The 26,448-nt window shown below is 54.5% G+C and overlaps 1 protein-coding gene across 2 annotated transcripts; it reads right to left on the bottom strand.

The window, feature by feature from the left end:
- Positions 1-14,369: 14,369 nt before the first annotated feature.
- CHTOP (chromatin target of PRMT1) lies at positions 14,370-24,934 on the bottom strand. Of its 2 annotated transcripts, none has more exons than XM_074938163.1 (6): positions 24,905-24,934; positions 23,280-23,361; positions 21,601-21,754; positions 18,347-18,530; positions 18,080-18,217; positions 14,370-15,735 (listed from the first exon to the last, which is right to left on the bottom strand). In XM_074938163.1, exons 2-6 carry the CDS (start codon positions 23,342-23,344, stop codon positions 15,533-15,535), a joined length of 744 nt encoding a protein of 247 aa, XP_074794264.1. In that variant the 5' UTR covers positions 23,345-23,361; positions 24,905-24,934; the 3' UTR covers positions 14,370-15,532. The 2 variants fall into 2 exon arrangements, with proteins under 2 accessions (XP_074794264.1, XP_074794263.1); XM_074938162.1 differs by having other exon boundaries at positions 14,371-15,735; positions 18,347-18,533; positions 24,905-24,931.
- Positions 24,935-26,448: the final 1,514 nt, after the last annotated feature.

Here is a 26,448-nt window from a genome sequence, read left to right on the forward strand (position 1 = left end):
GGCCCATTGAGGGTGAGGGGGGAAGGGCTCATTCATTCACTTGCCTGCACTGTCTGAGACACCTTCCCCCGGCACGGGACGCTCCCCCAGTGCCCGTCACACGTCCCCCGCCAGCTGGGCTGCTGAGGGCAGGGGGACGCCGGGGTCTGCGCTGATCCTGCCCAGCTCACGCAGGAGTCAAGGGCACAGACAGGCTGGCCTCCCCCACATCATCCATGCGCACCAGGAGCAAATCACACCCCCCTGAGCTGCTGCACGGGCCCAGCAGCTGTGGTCCTGAGCCCTCAGACCCTCCCCAGCCTGGCGCAGGGTGGGCAACACAACACAACAACGCACTGCCGGCTGGGCTGGGACCTGCAGGCTGGAGTCTGAGTCCTGCTCTGCTACACACTCCCTGCATGGCCCTGGGCCACTCACTTAACCTCGCTGCGCCTCAGTTTCCCACCTGTTCCGTGCCACCTTCCCGGGCTGTACACTCATTGGCTGGGGGGCCGTGTCTTGCTGTCGCTCTCTACTGCCCAGAAGCGGGCCCTGATCTTCGCCGGGGCGTCCCCCGCCCAGCACACACCACGCCATGCGTGTCCACAGCCTGATGGGTCCTGCCTACCCCCAGGTTTCACCTCACTTAGAAAAGGGGGGTGCTTACAAAATCCGACATGAAAACACAGAAGTGGCACAGAGCGCTGTGGCCGCACACTTGCTGACGGTCTCAGGTACCACCGAGCTATAGCATGACTCCCCGGGGACAGAAATCTTGTACTTACACTTCAGCGCACAGAGCCGTCTAAACAAGTCATGGTCTGTACGAACGTTTAGCTTGTGCTGACTTCGCTAGGACTGTTCACGTAGCCTGTTGTGAAAGCAGGCAAATCTCCAGCTGAGCTGACGTACCCCCTGGCAGATCCCGGCCTGCCCCAGGGGTACGTGTACCCGGGTTGAGAACCGCTGCCTTAAGCAAAGGGGTTTCGGAGCACTCAAGGGGCTGCTATAATTATAAATTATTCCCACTACAGAAGCCCCAAGAGCGGGGTCCTCGCGTGCCATATCCCAGCCCTGAGGATTTACAGTCTAGTCCAGCTGAATCGAATCCATTTTCCTTGGGCGTCCGTATTCCAGCCAGAAAGACACCCCCCACCCCAATATGCTCTGGAAATACTTCCCCTGCCAATGTAATGCAGTCACCTCTCGGGAGGTGCAGCCGCCGCTCGGAACAGCCCACAGTCAGGGCAGGGAGGGACAGGGGAATGCAGTGGTTTTAGAGGGAATCCAGGGTGGGGGGAGAGGTCACACCTCAAGCATTTGGGACAAGGGCCCTGGGATCCTTTGCGACAGCCGAGGATCAGGACCTGGGTTTCCATCTGATCTGAGACACTGCTGGGCAGGGAGAGAAGACCTCAGATGGAAACATCTCTTCACTGACCCGCCTCCCACAAGGCCTCTGGAAGCCCCCACCTGAGTCTAGCCACCTGCACACATGGGTCAGATTGCAACCTGTGCCCAGGCCGCTGCGCATGGGCCCACAGGGCCAGGAGGGACTGAGACGGGTGGGGGGCTCCTCACAGCTCCGCACCCTGGAGGAAGAGACTCCCCCACCTTCCCGGGCCCAGAGTCAGGAGGAAGCTAGCCCGGGGTGTGCAGTCAGAGTTGCCTGTAACGCTCCAGCCCGGGCTGGTGCGTAACCCGCGGTGCCCCCTCCTGGAGGCGGAGAGCCTTACCCGGATCTCGGCGTCCCCACTGCCAATCAGGAGCGGTGCCCCTATAAGCAACAGGGTGATGCCAGTTTGACACCAACGGGACAGGTGAATTAAGGCTAAAAGTCCCCCCTTCCCCCAGGCATTGCACAGGGCCAGGCTGGGGAGAAAGGCCTGCAAACTACACAGCTTCTCAGAGAGGGGTTCCATGGGGTTCCCCCCACAGCTCCCCAGTCTCTCCCCATCCGCACCCCTTTAACTGGCTCCTCCAGGCAGCCCAGCCCAGCCAGCCGACGTTCGCCGGCTGCCATGGCACGAGCCAGTGGCTGTGAAGGGGTTAACGCCTGGTGCTGGACAAACAAGGAGATGACTAAAGGCAGGGCTGACCCGCTGACCCGGGGAGCGAGAACAGCGAGGTTCCTTTGCCCCTTGGGTCCACCGCGGCTGCCAGGGCCCTGATCTGGCCAGCGGAGCCCCTGGGAGGGGTGATGCAGAGAGCCTGGGATCCCGGCCTCATTCGGCCACCGCTTCGCCAGCACCACGGCAGAGCATCCCCAGGGAAGTGAGAACCTCGTTCCAGGGGCAGGCTGTCATCCCGCCATTTCACAGACAGGGAACGGAGGCTCAGAGACGGGCCATGCCCAAGGGCAGAGGAAGCCTGTGGAAGAGCCCGGGAGAGAACCCCGGCTGCCGGGCCCAACCACCCAGGGCCTGGGGGAAGAGAATATCAACCACGTGGCTTGAACTGTCCCTCCGGAGCAGATTGCTCGACTCAGCCGATACTTACCGGCCCCAATCCCAACCGCAGATCCCAGGCAGTAGATGCAGCTCCTTCAGGGGAGATGTGAGACTCGCCCCCCTGAATCGAGGCTGGGGGTGCAGTGGGGCCGGTGCGGGCTCAGCTTGCAGGGCGCGTCCCTGCCCGACGGGACGCGGGCAAGACGCAGAGGACGAAAGGGGGGAAGGGGGGAGAGAGGGTCCGGAGGGAACGCGTGTCAGTGTGCGCGGGGGGATCATACCCCTGGTCCCGGGGGGCGGGTTCTGGGCCCTGAGCCGCCGTGGGGCATGCGGCACACGCCCTGCATAGGAGGCTCTTGGGCTGCTTAGCCCCGGGAATGCCACAGCGAGGGGTTTCCTGGGGAGTGTAGCTCAGCCACGCAGCACACAGCCCTGCCGCGCCAAGAGAGGGGGGGAGTGTCTGGGTGCCGGGGGCCCCTCAGCGTCCGTGGCTCCAGACCCAGCCCAGCGGCCCCAGACACTCCCCAAAAGGAGTTTTGTTATTGTTCCGAGGCCGCCCTGCAGCTCTGAGTCACGGGCGGGCGCGACGCACCCAGGCCCCGCTCCAGGCCCTGGGAAAATCCTTGGCCACGCAGCAGACATAACAAAACTTTAACCCTCGCTCGGCTCGACTTGTCCGAGACGGGAGCCGAAGTGTCCCAGCTCTCCCTCCCCCGGCCCCCCGCAGCTACCAGGGGCCCCCCGCACCCTAGCGCTACAAGTTCAGCTGGGCTGTTGTCTGCGGCTGGACTCCAGGGGGGTGCGCTGCTGGGTCCCACACCAAGGCTCGGGCCACCCCAGCTCCCAGCCAGGCTGCTGCATGGGCTAAGGGACAAGCAGGGAAAGAAGCCCAATCTCTGCCACCGATCGGCTGCACAGCCTCAGGCCGGTCACGTTCCCCCCCCCCCCGTGCCTCAGTTTCCCCATCATCTAACCCCGGCCTAAGAACCACCTGGTCTCGAGCAAGCCCCGAGGTGCTGGCACCTCAGCGCTCACCTGTCCCGCGAGTGACGCACTCCGCACAAGCAGCAAGGCGAGCTGCGGGCATGCACGGGTCTCAGCCAGCCGGCGCCCGCAGCCACCGCAGGCTCCCGAGCGGTTTGCGGATCCATGCTTGGGGGGCTAGTCCCGAGGCGCTGGGGGGCGGGCGATGTGAGAGGGGGGCAGGGGAGGACTGCACACAAGCCAAGTGCTGCGTGGAGGGAAATGAAGCGATGTGCGGTGCCTTGAAGGAGTCTCTGCTCCCCACTGTAAAGTGGGGAGCCGACGCACCACGGGGCAGCACCCAGGGGCTACACCAGCACTGGCAGAGTCCTCCGACAGCACCAGGCCAGGGCTAAGTACTGGCTCAGGCGAGAACTACCCGGGTTTCCCCCGCCTGGCACGGGGCAATCTCCAGAGCGCCAGCCCTCTCCGCTGCACGCTACCAGACCATGAACCTGCTGCTAAACTGCAGCCAGCCCCGGGGCAGACGGCATTCGCTGGGCGCCGGCCCACAGAGACGCAGCACCACGGGCTGGAAGGGGAAGAGAAAGAAAAATCTTGTACCCAGCTGCAGCTGCAAAGGGGCTGAGCAAGGCAGGATGGAATTTCTCCAGCAGGAAATAGGTTAGGGCACCGGGGCCAACCCCTCGCTTCTCGGGAGACGCGCTGGGGATCCCGGACACGCAGCTCAACGAACCAGAACATGTTCCCTGCAGCAACCGAGCGACTGCTACCGGGCCCCGCTCCCTGCACCGCCTTGGGCCAGGACTGCCTGCCAGGGGAGATCACCCCCGACCCAGCCCCCACCCCTTTCCCTGCACCCGCTAGGGCCCGGGCCAGCACAGACGGCTGGGGAGAGCGACCCCTACCAGCACCCCCCACTCCCTGCAGCACAGCGCCCCCTAGCACCAAGCCAGGGCACTGGGGTCAGTGCCGGGGGGGGGGCACCACCCACCCCACTCCCTGCAGCTCCCTTACGGGGACCCGAATCTCAGTGTGGGACAGGGCGTTAGAACAGCCTGGGCTCAGTGAGGGGGCCCCATGCTCTGATCCCACGGGCCCCGGTATTCAGAGCATCCCCCGAGTTGCCATGCTACGGCCTGCACGCCCCCCTGGGGTGACTGATGGCCCCTTGCCCACCATCCCCTGCCCAGTCACCTGCTGGGCTTCTGCCCACAAGTGATGCCCCTGAGACGGTGTCCCGGGGGACCCCAGCTGTCGGCACTGCTCCAGGAAGGAGACGCTTCCCAGCTCCCCTCCTCGCCCAGCACCCTGCCAATGCAACTCCCCCATCCAGAGCTTCCACCCTAACCCCCCAGCCCCAGCGAGCTGGGCCGTCCTTCCTGCTCCGCCAGCGAGCCTATGGTGGGGATTCGGGGAGGGGGACCCCCAGTTCTGACACAGCAGGAGGGACGTGAGCTAAGTCAGTGCCCAGCCATTCGCTAGCTACAGGCGCCCCTCATCTCCCTTCCACAAATGGGTAAACTGAGGCACAGAGCAGGGCAGGGACCTGCCAAGGCTGCAGAGCGAGGCCTTGTCTGCACTGGGAGTCAGGGCTTGTCTGCGCTGGGTAGTTCACCGGAAGAAGCTGCTCCGCGTGTGCCGGGGGGACGCTCCTGTTCCGGAACGGGGGGCCCTTTGTCGGCTGCAGCGCGCTCCCCAGCACGGACGAGCCAGCTGCAGCCTACACGCGCTGACACAGGGGCCTTGTCTAGACGGGGGATCAAGGGCAGCTACCCCCTCGGGTCTAATTAGCACCTTCTAAAACTCTTGCCCGGACAAAGCGGCTGGCCAGCAGCCCCCGTCAAGCTGCCCCAGTTAACCTGCGGGGGAGCCTCCCCGTGCCTCGGCCCACGCGGCTGGGAGTCCGGCCTGGCCGAAGCCTGAGTCAGTGCCGGAGCCAGGGTCTCAACACAGGTGTTTCCAGCCCCGCTCTGACCTCACCACGGCCCAGCCCCGGGGCAGCAGGCGGCACAGTGCAGATCTGACAGGACCGAGCCCTTCAGCCCTGCTCCCAGCGAGCCCAGGATGGGCCCCGAGGGCCGAGCTCCCATCCGCAGCTCCCCAGGCCAGGGCTCCGATGTCTCGGTGGGGAAGCTCCCACTCGAGGGCCTCCCGCGCTCCGGTGCTGGGCTTTGTAAGAGATGCTGGCTTCTGCCGCAGACGCAGCCTTTGCCCAGGACCCGGCACTGCACCGTCAAGGGTTTGAACCTCACCCACAGCGCTATTCCCTGCTCTCCGAGGGCACCCAGGTAAAGGGGCCCGGGCACCAGGGCTTTGCAAGCTGCCACTGCACGTCAAGGAATCCTCTGGCCAGGGAGGCCAGGGCTGGCCCGGGCCCCAGCCCAGAGCAACAGCCCCGTCCGTCCCCAGCGTGACTGGCCGGCGCCCCGGGGTCCACAGCAGACACATTAGGCAGCAGAGCTCCTGTTTCGCCCCCATCAAAGTTTCCTGGCTGGATCCTGCCGCATCGATTGTCTGGAAGACGCCAGGCGAGAGCCCACCCCAACCGGGCAGGGAAGATCAGCCCGGAAAAGCAAAAATCCAGGCTCAGGAGCGACTCGGAAACTGCCGATCAAACGGCCGCCAGGCCAGCGGCCTGGCCAGCACCAGCTGCTCTCTCCCTGGGGGCCTATCTCGCCCCCACTGGAATGAGCCCCTCGCACTCACTACGGCAGAGCCCCAAAGCGTGGGGCAGATGAAGTGACTTCACCCAGCAGGGCAGAGGTGGGATCAAACCCAGGGCTCCCAATGCCAACTCCTTTTTGAACAGTGATCACTGGGCCACATGCTTCGGAGACAGGAACTCCTGACTCACGGGCTCACCCGCCCAGCGACCCTGCCCACCCGTTCGGGGCTGGTGGATTAACGCGTGGGTTTCTAGCGGTCGTCGGCCAAGCTGCAGGTGCTCCCGTTAGCCACGTCAACGCCAGACCCCTTTCTGAATCCTGCTCAGCTCTCTGGCTTGGTGACACCATGTGGCAATGAGTTCCACCGGCCCATCGTCCACTGGGTGAACATTAAAAGCTTCATGATTAGCTCCAGGGCTTGCTTCCCTCCTTTCTAGGTCAAAACGATCTAGTGGCCAGCAGAGATTCCCTTCAAACAACCACAGCACTAGCTCCTTCCACTGTGCGAGCTAGGTCAGATTTACACCAAACCCCGGCGATGGGGAGAGAATCGATCCCAGACAATGAGGGAATCCAAGAGGGACCTGCTGCTGCGCTCCGCCAGCCCCAGCTTCCCCATTGTATCCACTCCACACGTCTCATCACGCTACCTCAGACGATGCTGGGATTATCCCCCTGTTTTACACATGGGGAAACCGAGGCACAAGCCTGTTCTGCCCAACCCCCCACAAACGCTTTGCAATTGTAACAGTTTTCCAAGGAAGGGATTTTAAACAAAGAGTCCACCCATGAGCAGGAGCTGCCAGATCGGATCAGAACCGGGGCCCACCTAGCCCAGTATCCTGTCTCTGACAGTGGCAGAGAAAGGGGCCCGATCCCTGCAGTGATGGGATACCCTGCCCCCAGGGATCACAGCCTGACACAGGAGGGGAGGGGTGTTCCACGCACAACGCCCCCAGTGAACCCCCTCCAAACCGCTCAGCCCCATCCCGGTCGGGTTTGCAAGTGGCAGCAGAGGGAGGGGGGTAGCTTCCCAGCCGGTCCTACCCTCCCCCAAAATATCAGAATGCCAGAGGATGGATCATCCCGGCCGGGGGCCCGGAAGGCCGACCCCGTAAACCGTGCGCTCTCTGTGCCGGCCCCGCAAGGGCGGGACCTCGGGTCCCGCGGCTGCCTTGGGCCAGGCATGGAGGAGAATCAGAACTCTGCGTTCAGCTGGGCCCGTCCCCCCTCACCCCGACAGGGACTGGACCCCCCAGCCCCAGCGTGACCCGCAGGTCATGGCATTGCCGCGCGGGGCTTTTGCCCTAGCTGAGGGGACTTGGCTCAGGGCTTTGCACAAACCTGTCAGGGCTCATTCTCCCCCCCACCAGGATATCAACACTGCAATGCAACCCCCCCCCCCACTCGTCCCTCTGTCTCTGCCCAGACACACGGACCCTCCCTGCTCCCCCCCACAGCAGAAGGAAAACAACCGGCCAGGTCCTGCACCTGGGCGCCCCCTTGTTTACTGCTGTGACCCCCCCACCCCCCCCAATCCTGTTGGCTCACTCCCAGCTGATCCCAAGGGCAAAGGGACAGGCACAGGGCTGGGGGGGATACCATGCAGCCCCCCAGTGTCTCAGCATGAGCTGGTGGTTCACACACACTCCAACCCCTGCAGGTCCTGTGGCGAGGGGGGGCAGGGAGGGGAAACCAAGACACCCCCACCTTTTTGAACAGTGAACCCTAATACCCTTCCCCAAGGGGGGCCCCCACACTTTATGCCTTGGCTCACTTGAGGGGAGGGGAGGGGGACAGCCTGTGGGGGGGGGAACCAAGCTGCTCCTGACGCAGCTCAACTTCTGGAACTTTATGTGCCCCCCCTTTCCCCAAAGTGACCCAGACACCCTCCCGCCATGGGCCCCTGGCTACTTTGCCCCTCCCGGGCGTGGGGTCTGTCAGGTACCTGGTAGTGAAGCCTGCTGCCCTGTCCCTTTCCAGGGGGATGGTGATAGGCGACAGGCTGGGCTCCAGCAGCCCGGGAAGTGGGTGTTTCCCCCTGTTTACAGGCAGTGAGCTGGCAGGAGGAGAAGAGGACTTGGGACTGTCCCTAGGGCTGCCCCGCCACAGAAAGCCAGGTCTTGGGGGACACTTCTGGGCCAGTGGGGAAGGAGATCCAGGGCTGAGAGAGCCACGCTGCACCTGGGCCAGTGGAGAGGGAGGGATCCAGGTGCCCCATTGATAGCTGGTAAGGGGAAGTGGACCCATGTGTGTGTGTGTGGGGGGAGGGGGGATCCAGGCTCTGGAGGCTGCATTGTACTTGGGCTGGTTTTGGGGTGCAGTACACCCGAGGAGCTGGCAAGGGCTGAAGTTCTATGGTACGTGGGCTCGGTGTGGAGTGCGTTACACTTTGGGGGGCGTTGCAGAGCTGGGGGTTGCATCGTATGCAGGATGGGATTGGGGGTGTATGACCCCTGGGGGAGGGCCAGGCTGGGCTTGGGGGTGTATTACCCCTGGGGGAGGGGTGGGCTGGATTGGGCGTGCATTAAGACACCTGGGGGGAGCAGGGCTGGGAGCTGCATGGTAGGAGGGCTGGGTTTGGGGGTTCATTCAATCTGCGTGTGGGATGCATTAGTGTAGTGATGGGGGAGGGTCTGGGTTTCAGCCGTGATGTACCAGGGCTGGCCTGGGGGAGGGGGCAGATCTGGAGTCTGCATTGACCCTAGGGTGTGTGTGTTTGGGCAGCGGTAGGAGTAAACTGCCCCTTGAAGGGAGTGGGCGGGGGGGGGGTAGATCTGGGGGGTCCCTGCCCCGGGGGTGGGGTAGATCTGGGGGGGTCCCTGCCCCGTGAGGGGGGCAGATCTGGGGGGTCCCTGCCGCGGGGGTGGGTGGGGCAGATCTGGGGGGGTCCCTGCCCCGTGAGGGGGGCAGATCTGGGGGGGTCCCTGCCCCGGAGGTGGGTGGGGCAGATCTGGGGGGGTCCCTGCCCCGTGAGGGTGGCAGATCCGGGGGGTCCCTGCCCCGGAGGTGGGTGGGGCAGATCTGGGGGGGTCCCTGCCCCGTGAGGGGGGCAGATCTGGGGGGTCCCTGCCCCGGAGGTGGGTGGGGCAGATCTGGGGGGGTCCCTGCCCCAGGAGGGGGCAGATCTGGGGTCGCGCGGCCCGGGGGGAGGAGGTCCCGGCCCGGGGCGGCTGTCGGGCGCCGGGCCGGGCCGGGCCGGGTACTCACCGCCGCCCCGTCTCGCCTCACGCCGGCGCCCGCCGCATCCCCCCGGCTGCGCCCCCGGCCCGGCCCCGCTTCGCAACTTGTTCGCTACAATAACAAAAGGAGAAGCCGGAGCGCGTGAGGCGCTGGAGCCCGGCAGCCAATGGGAGGCGCCGTGACGGGCGGTCGCCCGGCTCCCGGCCAATAGCGACCCACCTACCATAGCGAGCCGGGGCTGCTGCCAGCTCCCCAGACTGACACATTTCTCAGCCCGCCCCACGCCGGGCTGGGCCCCAGGGGGGCTGCAAGGGGCGGGCAGCTGGGGGGGGGGCAGAGAGCAGATGCCTCTGGGCTGTGGGGGGCAGGCTCTGGAGCTGAGCGGGGGGGGCAGTGAGAGGGGCTAGCAGCAGGGCTGGGGGGCAGGCTCTGGAGCTGAGCGGTGGGCAGTGAGTGGGGCTAGCAGCAGGGCTGGGGGGCTAGCAGCAGGGCTGGGGGGGCAGGCTCTGGAGCTGAGCGGTGGGCAGTGAGTGGGGCTAGCAGCAGGGCTGGGGGGGCAGGCTCTGGAGCTGAGCGGGGGGGGGCAGTGAGAGGGGCTAGCAGCAGGGCTGGGGGGCAGGCTCTGGAGCTGAGCGGTGGGCAGTGAGTGGGGCTAGCAGCAGGGCTGGGGGGCTAGCAGCAGGGCTGGGGGGGCAGGCTCTGGAGCTGAGCGGTGGGCAGTGAGTGGGGCTAGCAGCAGGGCTGGGGGGCAGTGAGAGGGGCTAGCAGCAGGGCTGGGGGGGCAGGCTCTGGAGCTGAGTGGGGGGGCAGTGAGTGGGGCTAGCAGCAGGGCTGGGGGGCAGTGAGAGGGGCTAGCAGCAGGGCTGGGGGCAGGCTCTGGAGCTGAGCGGTGGGCAGTGAGTGGGGCTAGAAGCAGGGCTGGGGGGGCAGGCTCTGGAGCTGAGCGGGGGGGCAGTGAGTGGGGCTAGCAGCAGGGCTGGGGGGCAGTGAGAGAGGCTAGCAGCAGGGCTGGGGGGCAGGCTCTGGAGCTGAGCGGTGGGCAGTGAGTGGGGCTAGCAGCAGGGCTGGGGGGGCAGGCTCTAAGGCTGAGCGGGGGGGCAGTGAGAGCGGCTAGCAGCAGGGCTGGGGGGCAGGCTCTGGAGCTGAGCGGTGGGCAGTGAGTGGGGCTAGCAGCAGGGCTGGGGGGCTAGCAGCAGGGCTGGGGGGGCAGGCTCTGGAGCTGAGCGGTGGGCAGTGAGTGGGGCTAGCAGCAGGGCTGGGGGGCAGGCTCTGGAGCTGAGCAGGGGGGCAGTGAGAGGGGCTAGCAGCAGGGCTGGGTGGGGGACCCAGGGTAAGGCAGGGGGAACCCAGGCTCTGGAGCTGGACAGGGGGGCATGCAGCAAGGCTGGATGGGGGAGAGACCCCGCATCTGGGGCAGGGCTGCAGAGAGCAGCTGAAGGCTGCACTGGAGGGGACTTAGGCCAGGGGACCCAGATCAGGAGAGGGGCCACTTGCAGAACGATGGGGGAAAGCAGCAGTTTGTAGCTGCCTGGCTCTAGCGCCTGCTGGTCACCTTTCCACCTGGCCCCGGAGCCGGAATGGTCTTCACATGGCAGGACCCCCCTCCTTGCTCCCTGCAGAGCTGGCAACACCTGGGCTGCTCCAAAGCCCCAGCAGACCAGAGGGACCCTAACAACAGTGGGGTTTAGTCCAGATTTCGACCCAAAAGGCTGAGAGGGGAAGGGAGAGCAGCAGGGAGCCCAAGGGGGTGGTGGCCAGCGCTATCCCCTTCTCCTGCAGTTTCAGCTTCTCCACTTACATTGTTGACACTTTATTTTCACTGGGCAACTTTTGTTGCCAATAATTCAGAGCAGTGAGACAAGGGCAGAGTTATAGACTCAGGCCTGTCTGTCTGCACCGGGGAGGGTTTCACGGGTAGTTACACTGCGAAACCTTCCCCTGTGGCTGCAGTTCCATCTGCCGAAAAGTCCATCTATCTGCACAGCACAGTAACCGAGCAGAACTGCCGCCGGGCTAGGGCAGTAAAAAAGTCACTCTCCTATCTCCCATGCCTATGGTGGGAGAACTTCAGATCATGCCTAAGTCCTGGTCTTCCTGAGGCGGCAAAGGATGTTCTTCCCCTGTGGTAATTATACACAGGAGGTAAAAGCCAAGCAAAGATGAGGCATTGTAGTTTCCAGCACAAATCCAGCACAGACATGTCTCATGCATGAGTGGTCCCACTGAGCTCAGCAGGGCTTCTCGTGTTTGGAGGGCGGAGGGACCCACTCTTGTCATTAAAAATCCTTGTTCTCGGAATCCTCCTGGCCTCAAAGCCAGCCTGTAACTATGGGGTGTTCGCATGGAAGTGTCCCGGGGCAGGTTATCCCCTCACTGGGTCTTCTGGCACCTTTCCTCCGCAGTAGCTGGTACCGGCCACTGTCAGAGACGGGCAACAGGACTAGATGGACCAAGGGTCTGATCCAGGCTGGCAATTCCAAGTCTGAGGGCTCAGGCTAAGCTGTGTGGTTGTTTCTATTTCACCTGTGGAGAGCTGAGGCCATAACACACCATGCCCTATAGCAGAAGCAAGGGACAGGTTCCTGTCAGGGACCAATACGCAGGCTGATATGGAAGTAAAGGCACAATGGCCATACCCACCAGCTTTCCTAGCCCCCACAGGCCCTTCCTCAGTTCCTCTACACGTCTGGCCCCCGCTGAGAGTGGTGTTCACACAGTGACAGCTAGGCCCTGCTGGCACGACCTGCTTCACTTTTTTGTTTTTAAATAAAAATGCTAGAGCTGATGAGAGCTGCATCCCTGTGAGCCCATCTGATCCACAGAACAAGAGGAGCGGCAGGTCCAGCCTTGCAGGAAGACACCTCCGGGATAACTAAGTCCCCATGCCTATTGCTTCTTCAGGAGCCCTGTTAAGACTGCCAGAGTCTCCTAGACAGATCCTTATGTGGTTGGAACTACTCAACAGAATCTCATTGTACATAGGTTTCAGAGTAGCAGCCATGTTAGTCTGTATCTGCAAAAAGGAAAGGAGTATTAGTGGCACCTTAGGGACTATCAAATTCATTTGAGCATAAGCTTTCGTGAGCTACAGCTCACTTCATCGGATGTAGCTCACGAAAGCTTATGCTCAAATAAATTTGTTAGTCTCTAAGTTGCTACAAGTCCTCCTTTTCTCAGTGTAGACCCAGAGCCTCCATAGCCCATTAGCAAGTCCTTTTCCCTGCCAAATGAAAAAAACAAAAACAAAAACCCTAAAGCTACTCGCTTCCAGCCCTCTCAAAAGAAAACTAAAAATATCCAGTAAAGTCTCTCGTGAGGTTCAGGTAGGGGAATTTACTCTATCAGTTTGAAGGCACGGATGTGACATAGATTTGGAAGGGGGAGGATATGTGTCTTATGAACCCAATCCACCATGAAACAAACATTGTTCAGAAAGCCAGAGATGTGGGGACAACGTGGCTGGAACAAGCTTCGAGAAGCCTTCTTACATGTTACATGACTGGCAGAGCTGCAGCAGCACCTAGTGACTGGAATAAATCAGGCAAGCTCATTCAGTGTTTATCATTTCAATGTTTAGAATTTATGGGATGTACAGAGATTCTGGGTAGCGCGGGGGCCTGCTCTTCATGCACGGTAGCGTTGTTCTGAACCCTATGCTCCTTTCTGTTCATGGAGTATTTCAGCTAGGTGTTCAAACAATTTAAGGGAACAAACAGTAAGAATGCACTGGGTACAGTGAAGAGTTTGATCTCTTATTTATAGTGACAGGTTTCAGAGTAACAGCCGTGTTAGTCTGTATTCGCAAAAAGAAAAGGAGGACTTGTGGCACCTTAGAGACTAGCATTCATTTGAGCATAAGCTTTCGTGAGCTACAGCTCACTTCATCAGATGCATTCCTGTAGCTCACGAAAGCTTATGCTCAAATAAATGTGCTAGTCTCTAAGGTGCCACAAGTCCTCCTTTTCTTATTTATAGTGTCTCCCTTCTCATAACCCAGTCAATTTAACCTTTTAGGTTTCATATTCCCATTCATGAAGCAGCATAGCGCTGTGATGGTTGCATCTAAACCTCTCCTGCAGTCTCTGCCACTCAAAAGGAGGGTTGGTTTTCTAAAATTTTGTATTTCTAGTAATATGTTAAAAAAATCTAACATCATAAGTGTTTGGGGGTAGTGTTAGCACCTAAAGTGTCCCTTTAATGAATGATTAAGATACTTGGTTAAAAATGATATGATACCTTCAACTGGCAACTTTAAAGCACAGTCAGCAGGAGTTATGGGGACAGAGTATTTTCAAGAGAATAGGTCACAGGACTAACTGGAGGTTAGGGAAGAAACATCCTATAGCAATACTGAAATCTGTACTAGCCCCATGTGTAGTAGTTTAGTAAAGCAGATCCTTGCTGAAAGTGCAAACGCTAAGTTACATCACAGCATTAATGTGTGTGATAAGGTAGTTGGCAGTCTGAATGCCCTTGTATATTATAGTAGTTATCACAGCCAGACACACTGGGATAATCAAGGAAAGCTGAAGAGAAGTGTCAGTCTCCTCCTTTGAATTGGTATACAGGCAGTCCTTGGATTTATGACAACTGGTTTCTGACAATTGTGCCGTAAGTCGAAACGTCATAACCACAACCCACTCCATTGCAGGACCGAGCGTCGTAAAGTCAAAACCTATTGTCGTAAGTTGAATCAGGGTGTCAATTCAGAAATGTTACAAGTTCTGTTTGTCTTGTAAGTCGAACGTCGAGGACATCCTGTACAAGTTAGCTGGAAGCCCTAGATAAGCAATAGCATGCATAACAAAGGTTTGCAGGCAGTGAGGACCAGGCACTTCCCCACCCTCCAATCTATACCAGGAGAACTGGGGATTTAATGAAATTGCAGCTACAATGGATTGCCAGCCAGTGGAGAGAAAGCTCTTTTAGGAATGTATTCTAACCTAGAATGTTTTCTAAGCGTAGTTGTGATGTTCCATTCAGGAGAGGATGATAGTTTATTGTCTTCTCATACCCACTAGAAAAGTTAATCATCCCACAGAGTTTACGATCAACAATTAATGCTTGAGAATACCATTCTTACAACTTACCGCACCTAAAAAAAATCCACAAAGTCCACATATTGTTTTTATAATTGTTTCTCCTTTGTCACAACGAACAAGAAATACAAGATTCCATTGAAACTGGAACAGTTCACAGGATGGTTGAACTTAAATCTTCCGGGGGGGGGGAGGGGGGAGAGAAGCAAACCCCTTCTCAACTTCTAAAGCCAACCTAGGTTAAATGCGCCATAGAAGTCACCAAAGTTGGTCTGGATTGAAAATTCAGTTTTGGTTACACTGAAAGGTAACAGCACTTGTTGATAAAACCAGTTTTGGACCCACTATTTTGGAGAGACTATTCTACCCATGATTTTCTTTCACAGACGTCATTAATGTGCTTGTTTCAAGATCCTTAAAACAAAAGCTCGTTCTTTTTCTAGATTTTGGTACACAGAAGCCATTAGTGCCATCCCTTCAAACATGATACAAATGAAATTCAAATTTTATCAGAAAAACAGCCTTTAACCTAGAAAATCCTCTCTGTACTACTGTTAGAATGCTAGCAACCAGTGGGGATGAACTTTTGGTACAAAATAAAAGATTGACATGTCTACAATAAAGAAGCACTATCTTCCTTAACCTGAATTTGATTGATTAGGCAGTCCTGGAGGGAGACGTTTTGCTATGTTTACTTCAAATGAGGTTATTGCAACAATAAAACTGCAAACGTAGATATTTACCCTTTAGCTACACTATGGGATCAACTCCTATCCTGAAACAAACCATTAAGAGTAATAGGCACATATAACCATGTGATCCCATAGCTTGTATTCAGCACCAACGAGCACTTCACCTAAAGAAGCACAGATTGTGGCATACATGCAACTTTTCCCCTTCATAAGCACAAAGGAACGTAGTGTGCCATCGCAGCTGGGCTGGCGTGCTGAGCACACACCAGCACTGATGTCAGTGGCTGTATCTGCAGCTTGTCTGTCACATTCATGTTCAGAGTAGTTAGGAAAAATTATAAAAAACAATCCAAAAAAGGTTTCATACAACATATAGTATAAAAATGTAAGAGGAACACACTAAAATCTGATCTCTTGGTAGAACAGGGCCGCCCCTGTTCCTGCAGGTCCTTCCAGCATGAATCAGGTTTTTCCATTTTTAGCTTATGGGCATTGACATACACATTAACTTCAATGAGAGTCTATCAGAAGGACCATCAGTCATTAGTTTCTGGATCTGTCTGAGCCATGTAAGCATCCAGCTCAGCATCGAGGTGTCCTTTTGTTTTAGACATGTAAGCATCTAATTGGTTGTCCAGTTGTTCCTTGGTCAATGCAGGACGTGCAGACCCTCTTCCTCGTCCTCTGCCTCTGCCACGACCACCAAAGCCCCCTCTTCCCCGGCCTGCCATGCCACGACCTTACAGTGAAACGAGATTACAGTTATGTACTACACTGAAATGCACCACCAGACTCAGACAGAAAGAGCAACAAACATATTAAGGATCTGACCTTATCCCACTAGTAAGAGTTTAGCTACAGCAGCCTGTGTGCCCTCAACTCAGCCATCCCATACTACCTAGGCAAGGCAACACAGTTGGGTGGGCAGGCCACTGAAGCAGCCACTCAGGTCCATAACAATGCTCAGTGTAGAGACCACCGAGTGACACACTGTGCACTACGTGGTACGTAAGAGAGCCACATGCAAGGTGGAGACAGGCTGGTGGCCAACGGTGCCGCTTCTGCTACTGACCAGATCAGCCCCTCGGTGAAGTCACTCCCCTGGTTGTCTCTCTTCTTGTGCATCAAGTGTCTGTTCAAATCTCTGGAGAACTGTCTCCCCCAAGTATCTCTGCTCTCAGTTCACCCTGCAACCTCAGCTGCTCATTATACTCTTCCATATCCTATTACCTCCCACGCTACCCCCACCCCAGGCATGGGATATTTTCTTTCCTCCGGTGTGACAAGCACCTTCTTTTCCCCCTTTAAACCCATTTTCATGGGTCTCCTTCTCACAGAGCCTCTCATGTCTCCCTGAGCTATCAGCAAGTTTATCTAAATCACACCGAACTCTTGGGAGGGGAGACCTTTCTTTAAACCCGTTTTGTAAGGCACCACATATGTTTACTGCACTCTAAATACACGTCTACTTTACGTAGTATGAGAACTAATGACTTCCTACTTGCGGGCAAGTTACAAACTATTTGTCACGTTCAAAGGGGAAAACTTCCTGTTTAATAAGTATAAATAATCTAGTGTTGACACAACCCGGCTACTGCAATGTCAGTAATCTAGAATTACTGAGCAAGACTTAACCAAGAATGTTTTTGCAGCTGAGCCTAAGCAGACCCAACAGTTGGTGGGGACTATTTTTTGTATACCTGTTACATATCAAAGCACTAATGAGCCCGAGTCATCCAGGAGACAGTGGCAGCCCATACAGTGTAGGTACTTTGTTTACTGTCTACTTTTAAAAGTAGCGAAGACTCCACTGACTAAGATGGCTTTTGAAGTCGCAGTCTTGTACTGGGCTGTGCATGCCCATCAGCATCAAAGGCAGGGTCCATAAGGTAGCCCTATGGTACACTTTACATTGCTTGGTACCATTTTAGCCTGGCATTAATCCCTAACATACATTAGTGCCTTGATGCATTAGACAGTTACTAGCCAAGTATAATTAGCCTTTATTCCCCACCACCCTCCTACCAAGCTTTAGAGAAAGCAGCAATGCCATTAACAATTAGGAATAAGCTTGCTCTATATCTATCCCACCAAATTTACATTCGGTGTCAATCTAGTTCTGAGGGACCTGTTTTGGCAGTCCACTATGACTGAATTAATGTCATTTTACCAGGAAGACTAGGAAATAATGTTTAATCTCCAATATTAATTCACAAAAGCAAGGAAGTTGTAGGTTCTTACCTGCCATTTGCCACAGCATCTAGGAACACAGGTGCTGCAAAGAAATCAGTGGGCCTTTTGCTAAAATAAAAAGCCACAGAATGTGGCTCAGTGAGCTCTGGTTGCTGTGATGTCCCATTTGAGAATTCCCTGGTTTGGGCATTAATGATTCCACTAGGTCAGTTGCGATTGCAACCTACATTTGTTCTAGTGCCAATCCCATTTGGGGACTGTCGTAATTTAATACTTTGCACTATGAAAAGAACCGAGTATCTAAGAAACAGATTCCGTTTCAAACTCCCAGTGAACTAATAAAACCAGGGCCTGAAAAAATGCCACTTAAGCAGCAAGTAGGAAGCTTCCCTGTAAAGGTTGGAGGGCTAATCCCTCCGTTTCTGCATAACAGACTTTTATTTAAGGAATGTGTTTCTAGCACCATATGGTTGTGAAGGTTACACTTCATTCCGATGTGGAAAGTTAAACAATGCAGAGTCAGATGTACAGAAATTGCACCAGTGCCTTTGCCACTACTCAAAGCCTCACCTAGCAGGAGCATGACACTGACAAGACTCTGGTCAGTTTCACGACCACTATCCAGAACCCTCTGGGAAGCAGGGACACCAACTAGGATCTTGCCTTTCAGCACAAATGCTGCTAAAACCAACAATTCAGAAAATGAAAATAGAATGTGTTTGTATCCAGCGTACAGCATATTATCAAACAAGTGTATCTTTATGGAGGAGATTCTACTTCACAAGTGCTTATATACATTATATTTTAACCAAGAAGGTGAAAGTTAAAGGCTGCTTCAGGTTCTTCTCTAAACAATGCCCTCATGCCTTCCCAAATGTCAGCACACTAACCTCTGCCACCAATTCCTCCACGACCCATGGCTCCTCTGCCTAGACCACCTCTCCCAGGTCCACCACGACCTCTAACGCCACCTCTTCTCAGGCCCATCCTAGGGCATATACCACGTCCTCCACGAAGTAAACTCTGACCTTTAATAGGGTGAGGAAAAAAAGTCAAGCAGGTAATCAAAACAAGAAGCTAGCTGTCAAACTTAGCAAGAAGTCACTGAATATCCACCCCTGGGGATATTTTATTTCCCATATTAACAATATACTCACCTCTGAGGGGAATGCCTCCTCTCAGCAACGCCCTCGCTCCACGTCCACCACGCATGGCTCCTCGTGGCAAACCTCTCTGACCCATAGGTAGCCCTCGTCCTCCAACAGCTCCACGAGCCAGGGGTCCTGCTGGCCGGCCTAATCGTGCCTGGATGTTACTTTTACCCAGGCGCTGCTTTAAGCTCTTCTGGAATGAAATTTTTTTTTAAAAACAGGAAAGTCATGTAGCTATCAGGGACTTATCATGCAACCGGCATAGACGGAAGCAGATACCTCCACCAGAAAAAGGGGGAGCAGAATCTATACAGGGCCCAAGATCCATGCAAAGTATTTAGGTCTCAAGAAAGATCTTGTCTAGAGAGGGACAGTCTGTCAAGTGTAAGCCCAGCTATGAAGTGAAATAGACATCTAATCCCCAAGGTGGGCTGCAGCTTTCTATTTGAGAAAGGTGCTCAGGCACTAGTGATGAGCCTGTTGCAAACTCCTAAGAGAAAAAGTTAGATAGTCTACAACCAGGAGACCTTTGCACTCACCCTCTGATAATTATATGCCTAAAGTTTCAGATCCAGTGATCTCACTGGAAAAATCTTATGTCTAGATTTCCCCAGACATCCACAGAGACTAAACCCTTCCATATTTGTCTTTATAAGCTAGCACAAACAGGAATATTAACCCTCTCCAAAACAACTGCATTAAGCTTCAACCTAAAAACCACAAGAGCCAAGAGTTAAGACCAAGATTGTTTTCTCCTCTCAAATGACCAATAACTCAGTTCAAGGCAGTTAAGGAAACACTTAGACCCAGTTTATACCACACAGCCCAATATATTTCAGCCTTAATTTGGGGATTTGTTTGCGTTAGACACAAAGAACCAAATGTATGGTATAACAAATTTTAAGGCTGCTTTGGCCCAACTTCTCTGGAGAGTCGCCAGCAGAGACTAGAATGATGTTACATACCAGCTGTCTTTGAGTACAATCATAAGATTTCAGGTATTTCACAGTTTTAGATGAACCACAACAGGTCTACAACACCAAACCCTTTACCCTGCACAGCCAAACCTGCCCCTTATACTGTCTGCATTGGAATAGGACACTGAAGCACAATGGTTCGCACTTGGTGAAACACAGGAAGGGATGGTCATGCATTAGGGGAAATGGTGCTGTCCTGAGCGAAGCAGCGTGGGTGCTGAGTTTGAGAGTTCATAGCTGTGACTGCATGGCCTCCCTAATGGCGCACAAGACCCTAATATTCTGCACAGGATGCTCCTCCAGAGGAACAGTCCCAGTTCCCCTACGTACCAGTGAACAGACCTTCCAAAGTCAATTGGTGGTGACTGCTGAAGAGCACCCTAACACTACTAAACTACACTAGAGTCTCCACGTTTTCCCAGAGGAACACATTGTAGCTGTCATACACAGAGCTACCAATATAGGCTACCAGTCCTAGCATGCAATGTTCCACTTGATCTGCTGGCTGTACCTCCACACTAGATTTACTTATATGCATTTCCATAATGCTCCTCCATGCAGCCCAAGTTCCTCAACACAAGAGAGGGCATTAGAGGCACGCTGTGCTCTAGGACTCTACAGGCAGCTTTGGACCACCGTAACCTATGCTGACTGAGAAGGAGCTGTGCCTCAACTTCTTTTCCATCAGAAGTTCCAACATGAACCTCAAACTCAACATACATTTTGTTCTTAAACAGCTCAGCAAGATCCATAAGAGTGTTTAATCCTAAAATATAGCGTGTGTGTACATGTGTGTAAACGGTTCCAATGAAAAAGTGAAACAGGTGCCAGTGAAGTAAAGCGAGAGGGTCTGTATTTTCCTCACACAGACTCAGCCACTCACTGACAGCAAACAAAGGGGACAGTGTACTTTATAAAATGAGACTGGCCTATCCTTTTATATCACTAGTGAAGCCCTTATGAGATTATACTAAAAACCCCTTCTATGGAAACCATAAATTATTCACATATAGCTTTTGTTTAGAAGCTCCAGACAGAAAGTTTCTCTTACTAGTACCTGGTTCTGATTTTAGGGACAGTAGGCTCCTGGGCTTGAGTGCAATGCAGTTACATTCCTTTCATGAAAGAACAAACACCAAACTCCAGCACAAGAGTAAGATAAAGATTGCAGTTATGTGACAAAGCCACTCAAATAGGAACGTTCCACAGTTCTCTCCTAGAGTGCCCAAAGGTGTCTGGGATTATATTTAATGACTACTGTATTCGAGTCATGCAGAACTGCTATTTAAAGCTATCACAAAGCAGTGTAGCAGGACCCTCCAGACCCATGCTTTAATTATTTCCATGCATCATATGTATACAAATTTCAAGAGAATCTCTCCAAGTCTTTCTCTGCTCTAACAGATGGTTGGTTATACAACACGGTACATTCTTTACAGTTCAAGATACTCTGATAAGAAGCACTTCGGCACCAGTAACATTGCTAATTGCCTCTTGGGCACCATACTCTAATCACTATCTTATCAAGAAGGGCTCACATCTAGCAGACCCCATTCACTGAGCATAGAGCAATGCACACACACTGTTTTTAAATGTGATGTACAACTCACTATGAATACACCTTTCTCAGATCTGCTGTTCCACACTGGACATTCAAATGGAAGCCAACTTTTGGGCTGCTCAATAGCATATGGCTCTGGTCAGTCTATGTGGATAACAGGAACAGTAAGATTCTTGTTACCTTAGCAAGAATTTATGAGAAACCAAGAACTCAGTTTTAATTCGTGTAGTTCTTGTTCAGACAACTGCTGGCAATAGCATAAAAGAAAAAAACAACGGGCACAACGCCCCCTCAAAAAACAACAAAAAAAAGCACGAACAGGGAACAAGAGCTAGCATGTTGCAACACAACAGCAGCTAGATTAAGGCATTAAGAATTCAGCAGATCCAGAAAACTGGAATCAGACCATTTATGTGGGGGAGAGGGAAAAAGCTGTGAAATTTCAGGTTGTTCTCTCTTCTGGAAAAACAGCAAAGGAGGAGATTTAAACAAACAATAACCAACAGAAGACACGACTAACTGAACTAAGCAGTATTAACAGGCTATAAATATAAAGCATTGCTTATCTGCAGTGACAATCTGAAATTCTCTTGAAGTCCCTCCAAACATTCTCAGCTCTTACTTTCAAGTGACATCTTGAAAAATTCTCATATCCTGAAAAGCCACCAGCTGCTGACAGGCATCACCAACTGTCTGCAGTGGAATAAGACACTTTCTCTCACCTGCTTAAGCTTCAAGGCAGCCTGAACAGAAGGTCTATTCTCCATCTGCTGGGCCAGTCTTCTGTTTCTGGCACTGGCCAGTTGCTGCTGCTGCTGCATGGTAGCCCGAATATTCACTGGCATCGGCTGTTTGTTCTTCAGCATATTAGTAAAGCTTCAAGGTCGAACAAAATGGGTGTTTAAATAAAGTTTTATTACAAACATTTATGGCATTTCATGGCTCTCAAGACTGGAGCTCCAGATCCCATGAACTTTATGTAAAAAGTGGTACACTTAGATCATGTCATATGCGAGTTATGTATTCCTCGTTTTCCACAAACGTGCTAGAATAGGAAATGCAGATTTGGATAAGTGCAACATATTAATTCAAAAGTTTTAAGTTATTGCTTTTAAAGGTGGAAGAAGTTATGAAAAACAAGCAACAAGCAGAAATGGCCATGAGAGACAGGAGAAGACATTACAAAGAAACACGAAAGCAAACTGAAATCTGCCTGTAAAAGCCAAGACAGATAGTTTAGGGGGGAAAACTGTTTAATAGTTTGAGGGCAGTAAGCATATTTATGAGACTTGTGTCACTCTGACAAAAGAGAATCAAGGGTCTGGCATAATACTTATAAGGAGGACAGTTCTATCACCAAAAGAGGTGCCACCATTTGAGTGCATTCATTTAGAATACAATTTCTTTGGCATTTGGGAATTTCTTTGGTGTATTAGGGATTTTTCTGCCTTTAAAAATTATGTGGCATGAACATACCACCAGGAATGTAAGCTTCCTCACCAGTAATCAGTTTCTGCAGTATCCCAATAGCTACAAATGACAGTGAAATTAAGCATCACGAAGTGCTCAATGCAGTCTGGCCGGAACTAACAAAATTAAAAGGCAGGTAACTCTCCTGTACCATACCTAACTATCTGCCTGCCCGGCCATAAACCGCAAGCACTGGCTAAGATTACTGCTCACTGCAGTGCACACTGGAATAGGGACTGCATATAAATGGCTTCATTTCTTCTTGGCTTAATGATATTAACATTTAATCTGAGAGTGAGTTAGTGAGAAAGTGAAATATGATCAGAAGCTTCACTGTTAGTTCATCAATAAAGATTTGCAAAAGCTTAATGACATGAAAGAGCAGAAGGCTCTTTGAGAGAGGAAAAAAAAAGAAAGCAGTGCCAAGAAAGGAAAGCGATGGAGATGAAGCAAAGCATTTGTCTCTTACAAGGCCCAAGAACATTGTTATAGGGCCTTTGGGCTGGTTCGGTGGCCTGCCGCGTGCCTCTTACAGGCCAGACCACATGCGTGTGTCTACCTTGGACAAAGCAGCAAGCCTTCTGCAGCTTCGGTAACATGCTACCATGCTGCAGTGTCAACTATATAAAATGTAAAAACGTGGAAGAAAAAGGGAGGGTGCGAGGTTTCTCTCTTTTTTTTATAAGACATCCCACCACATTTACGTCTCATAGAGTTTAATATTAACAGCTACTGACAAAATCCTCCAGAATAATTGCCCTTTTAACCTTGTGTACCACATTTGTTGCGGCTTAAGACAGAGGTGCATAGCCACCTGCCTTTTTTTAGTTAGGTTAAAACAGGGCAGAAACCACGTTGGTTTTGGACACTGGACACAGTGATAATTAAGTAAAAATTTCTTATGAGCTGAAGTTGCTGTTGACTTCCTCACCGCTCGTTCAGAGACATCTTGGTGGTGCTCTTTAGCACAACCTTCGGCGCTGACTGCGCAGCCATCTTCAGATCACGATCGTCTGAAATTAACAATAGCCAGATTTAGTAAGAAGAACCGGGCCCATGAAGTTATTTGGCTAGATTTTCCAAGCCAAACTTGTGTGTGTGGAAACAGCCAAGAAACACGTAAATCAGTGATGTGATTGCGCTAGCAGGACGTTTCATGGCATCGCGAAATGTCCTAAAAGGTAAGTTTCAATAAACTAGTGAGTTACGCTGTCTCATCTCTCAACTGTGTCTCAGACTAATGCCACAGAAACATTAAACTCCACTTTCAGTGAAGATCTCACCTATGTATGCCAATAACAGCCTGGTGAAGCTCTATCATTTCTAACTGGCTGGTTTCAATGAGGTTATAAGCTCATTGCATCCGATGAAGTGAGCTGTAGCTCACGAACGCTTATGCTCAAATAAATTGGTTAGTCTCTAAGGTGCCACAAGTCCTCCTGTTCTTTTTGTGAATACAGACTAACACGGCTGTTACTCTGAAATGAGGTTATGTTTTTCTAAGCAGGAGAGCAGTAGGAATTAATCTTTCTGATTCTGGATTCAGTTTCTGACACACTAGGCATTAAGGCTCTGGATGCAATAGTTCCTCTATCCAAGTTATTACCTCAGTGGGAACTGAGGCATCAGTCGTCAGACCCAGGCCAATTATGCCAATGCTCCTCTCTCTGCAAGCAGTCCCTGCACGAGGCTGATGGCCCAGAGAAGAAGGCTATGGCCCACAACTGCACACCAAACACATTGTAACCTCATTCAGCGTTTCTGCTTTTTATAGGAGCAGTCATGGGCCCCTTTCCACGCTGCATCCGAAGTACACGAGCCGTCAGAAACACGGCTTATTTCCACAGCTTGTCTGGCCAGGACTATTCTCGGAGAGCAGCAGGGCAGTTACTTCCATCTGGGATTGGGATGCGCTCAGATACTGAGGTCCCCACACAGGCAGTTCACAAAGAGTCCAACATGGGTCCCAACCGGAAAACCCCCCTCCCAGGGCTCAGGGGAGCCCCACAGCTGGCATCTCACCGCCCCTGCCCGTGCTGTCTGAACCATCGCCCGCGCAGGGCCCAAAGCCCGGGGAAGGCTGTGGCCTCCAAGGGAGGTGTGACTGTGGGCCCGCCCTTCGGCTCCGCGCCTGGGCTGAATTCCCAGTCACACCCCCCAGGCTGGAAGCCCAGCCCGAGTCGCGGAGACGGGGAGCAAGGCGCGACCTGCGGAGCCCCCCCGCAGGGCACCACCGGGGGCGGGGGGGGCAGGGAGGCCTGGCCTAGGCCAGCCCCAGGCCTGGTTCGCAGGGCGGGAAGGCCGCTGGCCCCGAGCGTGGGGGGGCGGCAGTGGTTGGGGGGGGGTCGGTCTGCTGGGCTGATCTCCCCGGGCTCTCAGGCCAGGGGCGAGGCACGGCAGGGCCCCCAGCCGGAGCCCGGCTCGCGGCCTGTCACAGCCGCGACGCTGAGCCGTGCCGGGCCCCACACGGTGATCACAGCCCCCGGCTGCCCCTCAGCCGGGCCCCCAGCATCCCCCCCCCGCGGCCCCCCCTGCCCGCCGCGGCCCCTCTGTCACCGAAGCAGACGGTCGCCAGGACTCCGGGCGGGGCTGCGGGGCGGGGGTGGGGCTGGCTCCGTGGGGCTCCGTCCCCTCCGCCCGCTCCCGCCGCACTCACTCTCGAGCGCCGAAAACAAAATGGCCGCCGCTTCCTTCCCTACTCCACCCGCGCGCCGCGCCGGGGAAAATGGCCACCGGCCGCCGCGTTTTGCGCAGCCGCGAGAAGGCGCCCACGTGACCCCGCTCGCCCCTCGCGCGGCCGTGTACCCCGTGATCGCTCCCGCTCTCTCCCTCCCCCGAGGGGGGGGCTGCGCCACGTGACCACTCCCTTTTCGGGTGGGGCCGTTGGGGGGCGGGGCTTGGGGCAGAGGGCGGGGCCTGGGAGGGCCTTATGGGCGGAGCCTTGGATCTGAGTGGGGGGGGCTTGAGGGCCCCGGGGGGGGGCAGGGTGGGATATAGGGGGCACTTGGGGCAGAGGGCAGGGCCCCAGTACAGCCGGGGGGTACCCTGGGCTGGAAGGGGGGGTCAGGGATTGTGGCCCCGAGGCGGGTGTGGGGTGGGGTGGGGTGGGGGGAGCCTGGTTGGGGCAGGCCTGGGGTGTGGCCCCTCTGGAAGCAGCTGGGTAGGGGGGTCCCCCTGCTCTGGCCGGGGTCACCTGGCCGCAGCAGTTGCCCTGCACCCGGCTCTGGCCGTGCCCCCGCAGCCGTTCCAGGGTCAGGGGCCGGGTTAGGATCTCACTCTAGGGCCATGTTCAGACCCAGCCCCAGGTGAGAACGACCATCAGCAGAGGCCTCAGGGACTGAACTCCCCCTCGGGCTCCCAGAAGGGGATCCCCCAGGGCTGGGTCATTAGCACGCTGAGTGGATGAAGCCTGCGCTTCCTGTGTGTTATCTATCAGACGGATGATTGTGGCCCTTCACCCTACCCGGCTCAGGGGTTGGAAGTCCTTGGCCCAAGCATTGCCCGCTCGTGACACCAAAATAAGTCCAGTTGATTGTACAGATCTGTCTAATGTGAAATTCCTCCAGCCTACTCAGCTCAGCAGCAAACCAGCTAGCAGCATTGATACAAACCCCTCATTGTGCTTCTGTGTCAGCTGGACAGCTGACCTCTCTCAGAGCTACTGGCTTAGGCTGTCTGCAAACGCAGGCACAGGTCGATGCATCAGTTACACTCCGTTCACAGTTTGCAGGTTTTCTTCAAAACAACGTGGGTTTATTTAAAATGAAGGCTTTGAATGTGGTGCATGAGATGCCAATCATCAGGAGAAAGTCTCAACTTGCAAAGGCGCCAGCCCATTTACCATTCTGGGCCTGCCAAGGGGGTGGAACTGGCAGCAAAATGGTAACAACTACAAAAAAGAAAATAAGGCTTACTCACATGGATGTTGATCCCCATTGAATTACTCCACATGTGCACCAGCACTGCAGTGGGCAGACGTCAGTGCTCCGGCGCTCTGTTCCTTCAGCTGCAGTGGCCACATCGGTTTCTAATCAAGATTTGTGCACTCCTGGGAGAATGCACCCTCTCCTGTGCTTGTGGCTTTGTATTTGCGGAAGTGA

The sequence above is a fragment of the Natator depressus genome, chromosome 24 (assembly GCF_965152275.1).
Source record: "Natator depressus isolate rNatDep1 chromosome 24, rNatDep2.hap1, whole genome shotgun sequence".
Classification (NCBI taxonomy): Eukaryota; Metazoa; Chordata; order Testudines; family Cheloniidae; genus Natator; species Natator depressus.

Coding starts and splice junctions, on each gene's coding strand:
- CHTOP (XM_074938162.1), bottom strand. CDS start 23,344: ATGGCTGCGCAGTCAGCGCCGAAGGTTGTGCTAAAGAGCACCACCAAG. Junction 18,218..18,346: donor AGGAGGCATTCCCCTCAGAG/GTGAGTATATTG, acceptor ACCCTATTAAAG/GTCAGAGTTTACTTCGTGGA. Junction 15,736..18,079: donor TGGAGGAATTGGTGGCAGAG/GTTAGTGTGCTG, acceptor TTTCACTGTAAG/GTCGTGGCATGGCAGGCCGG.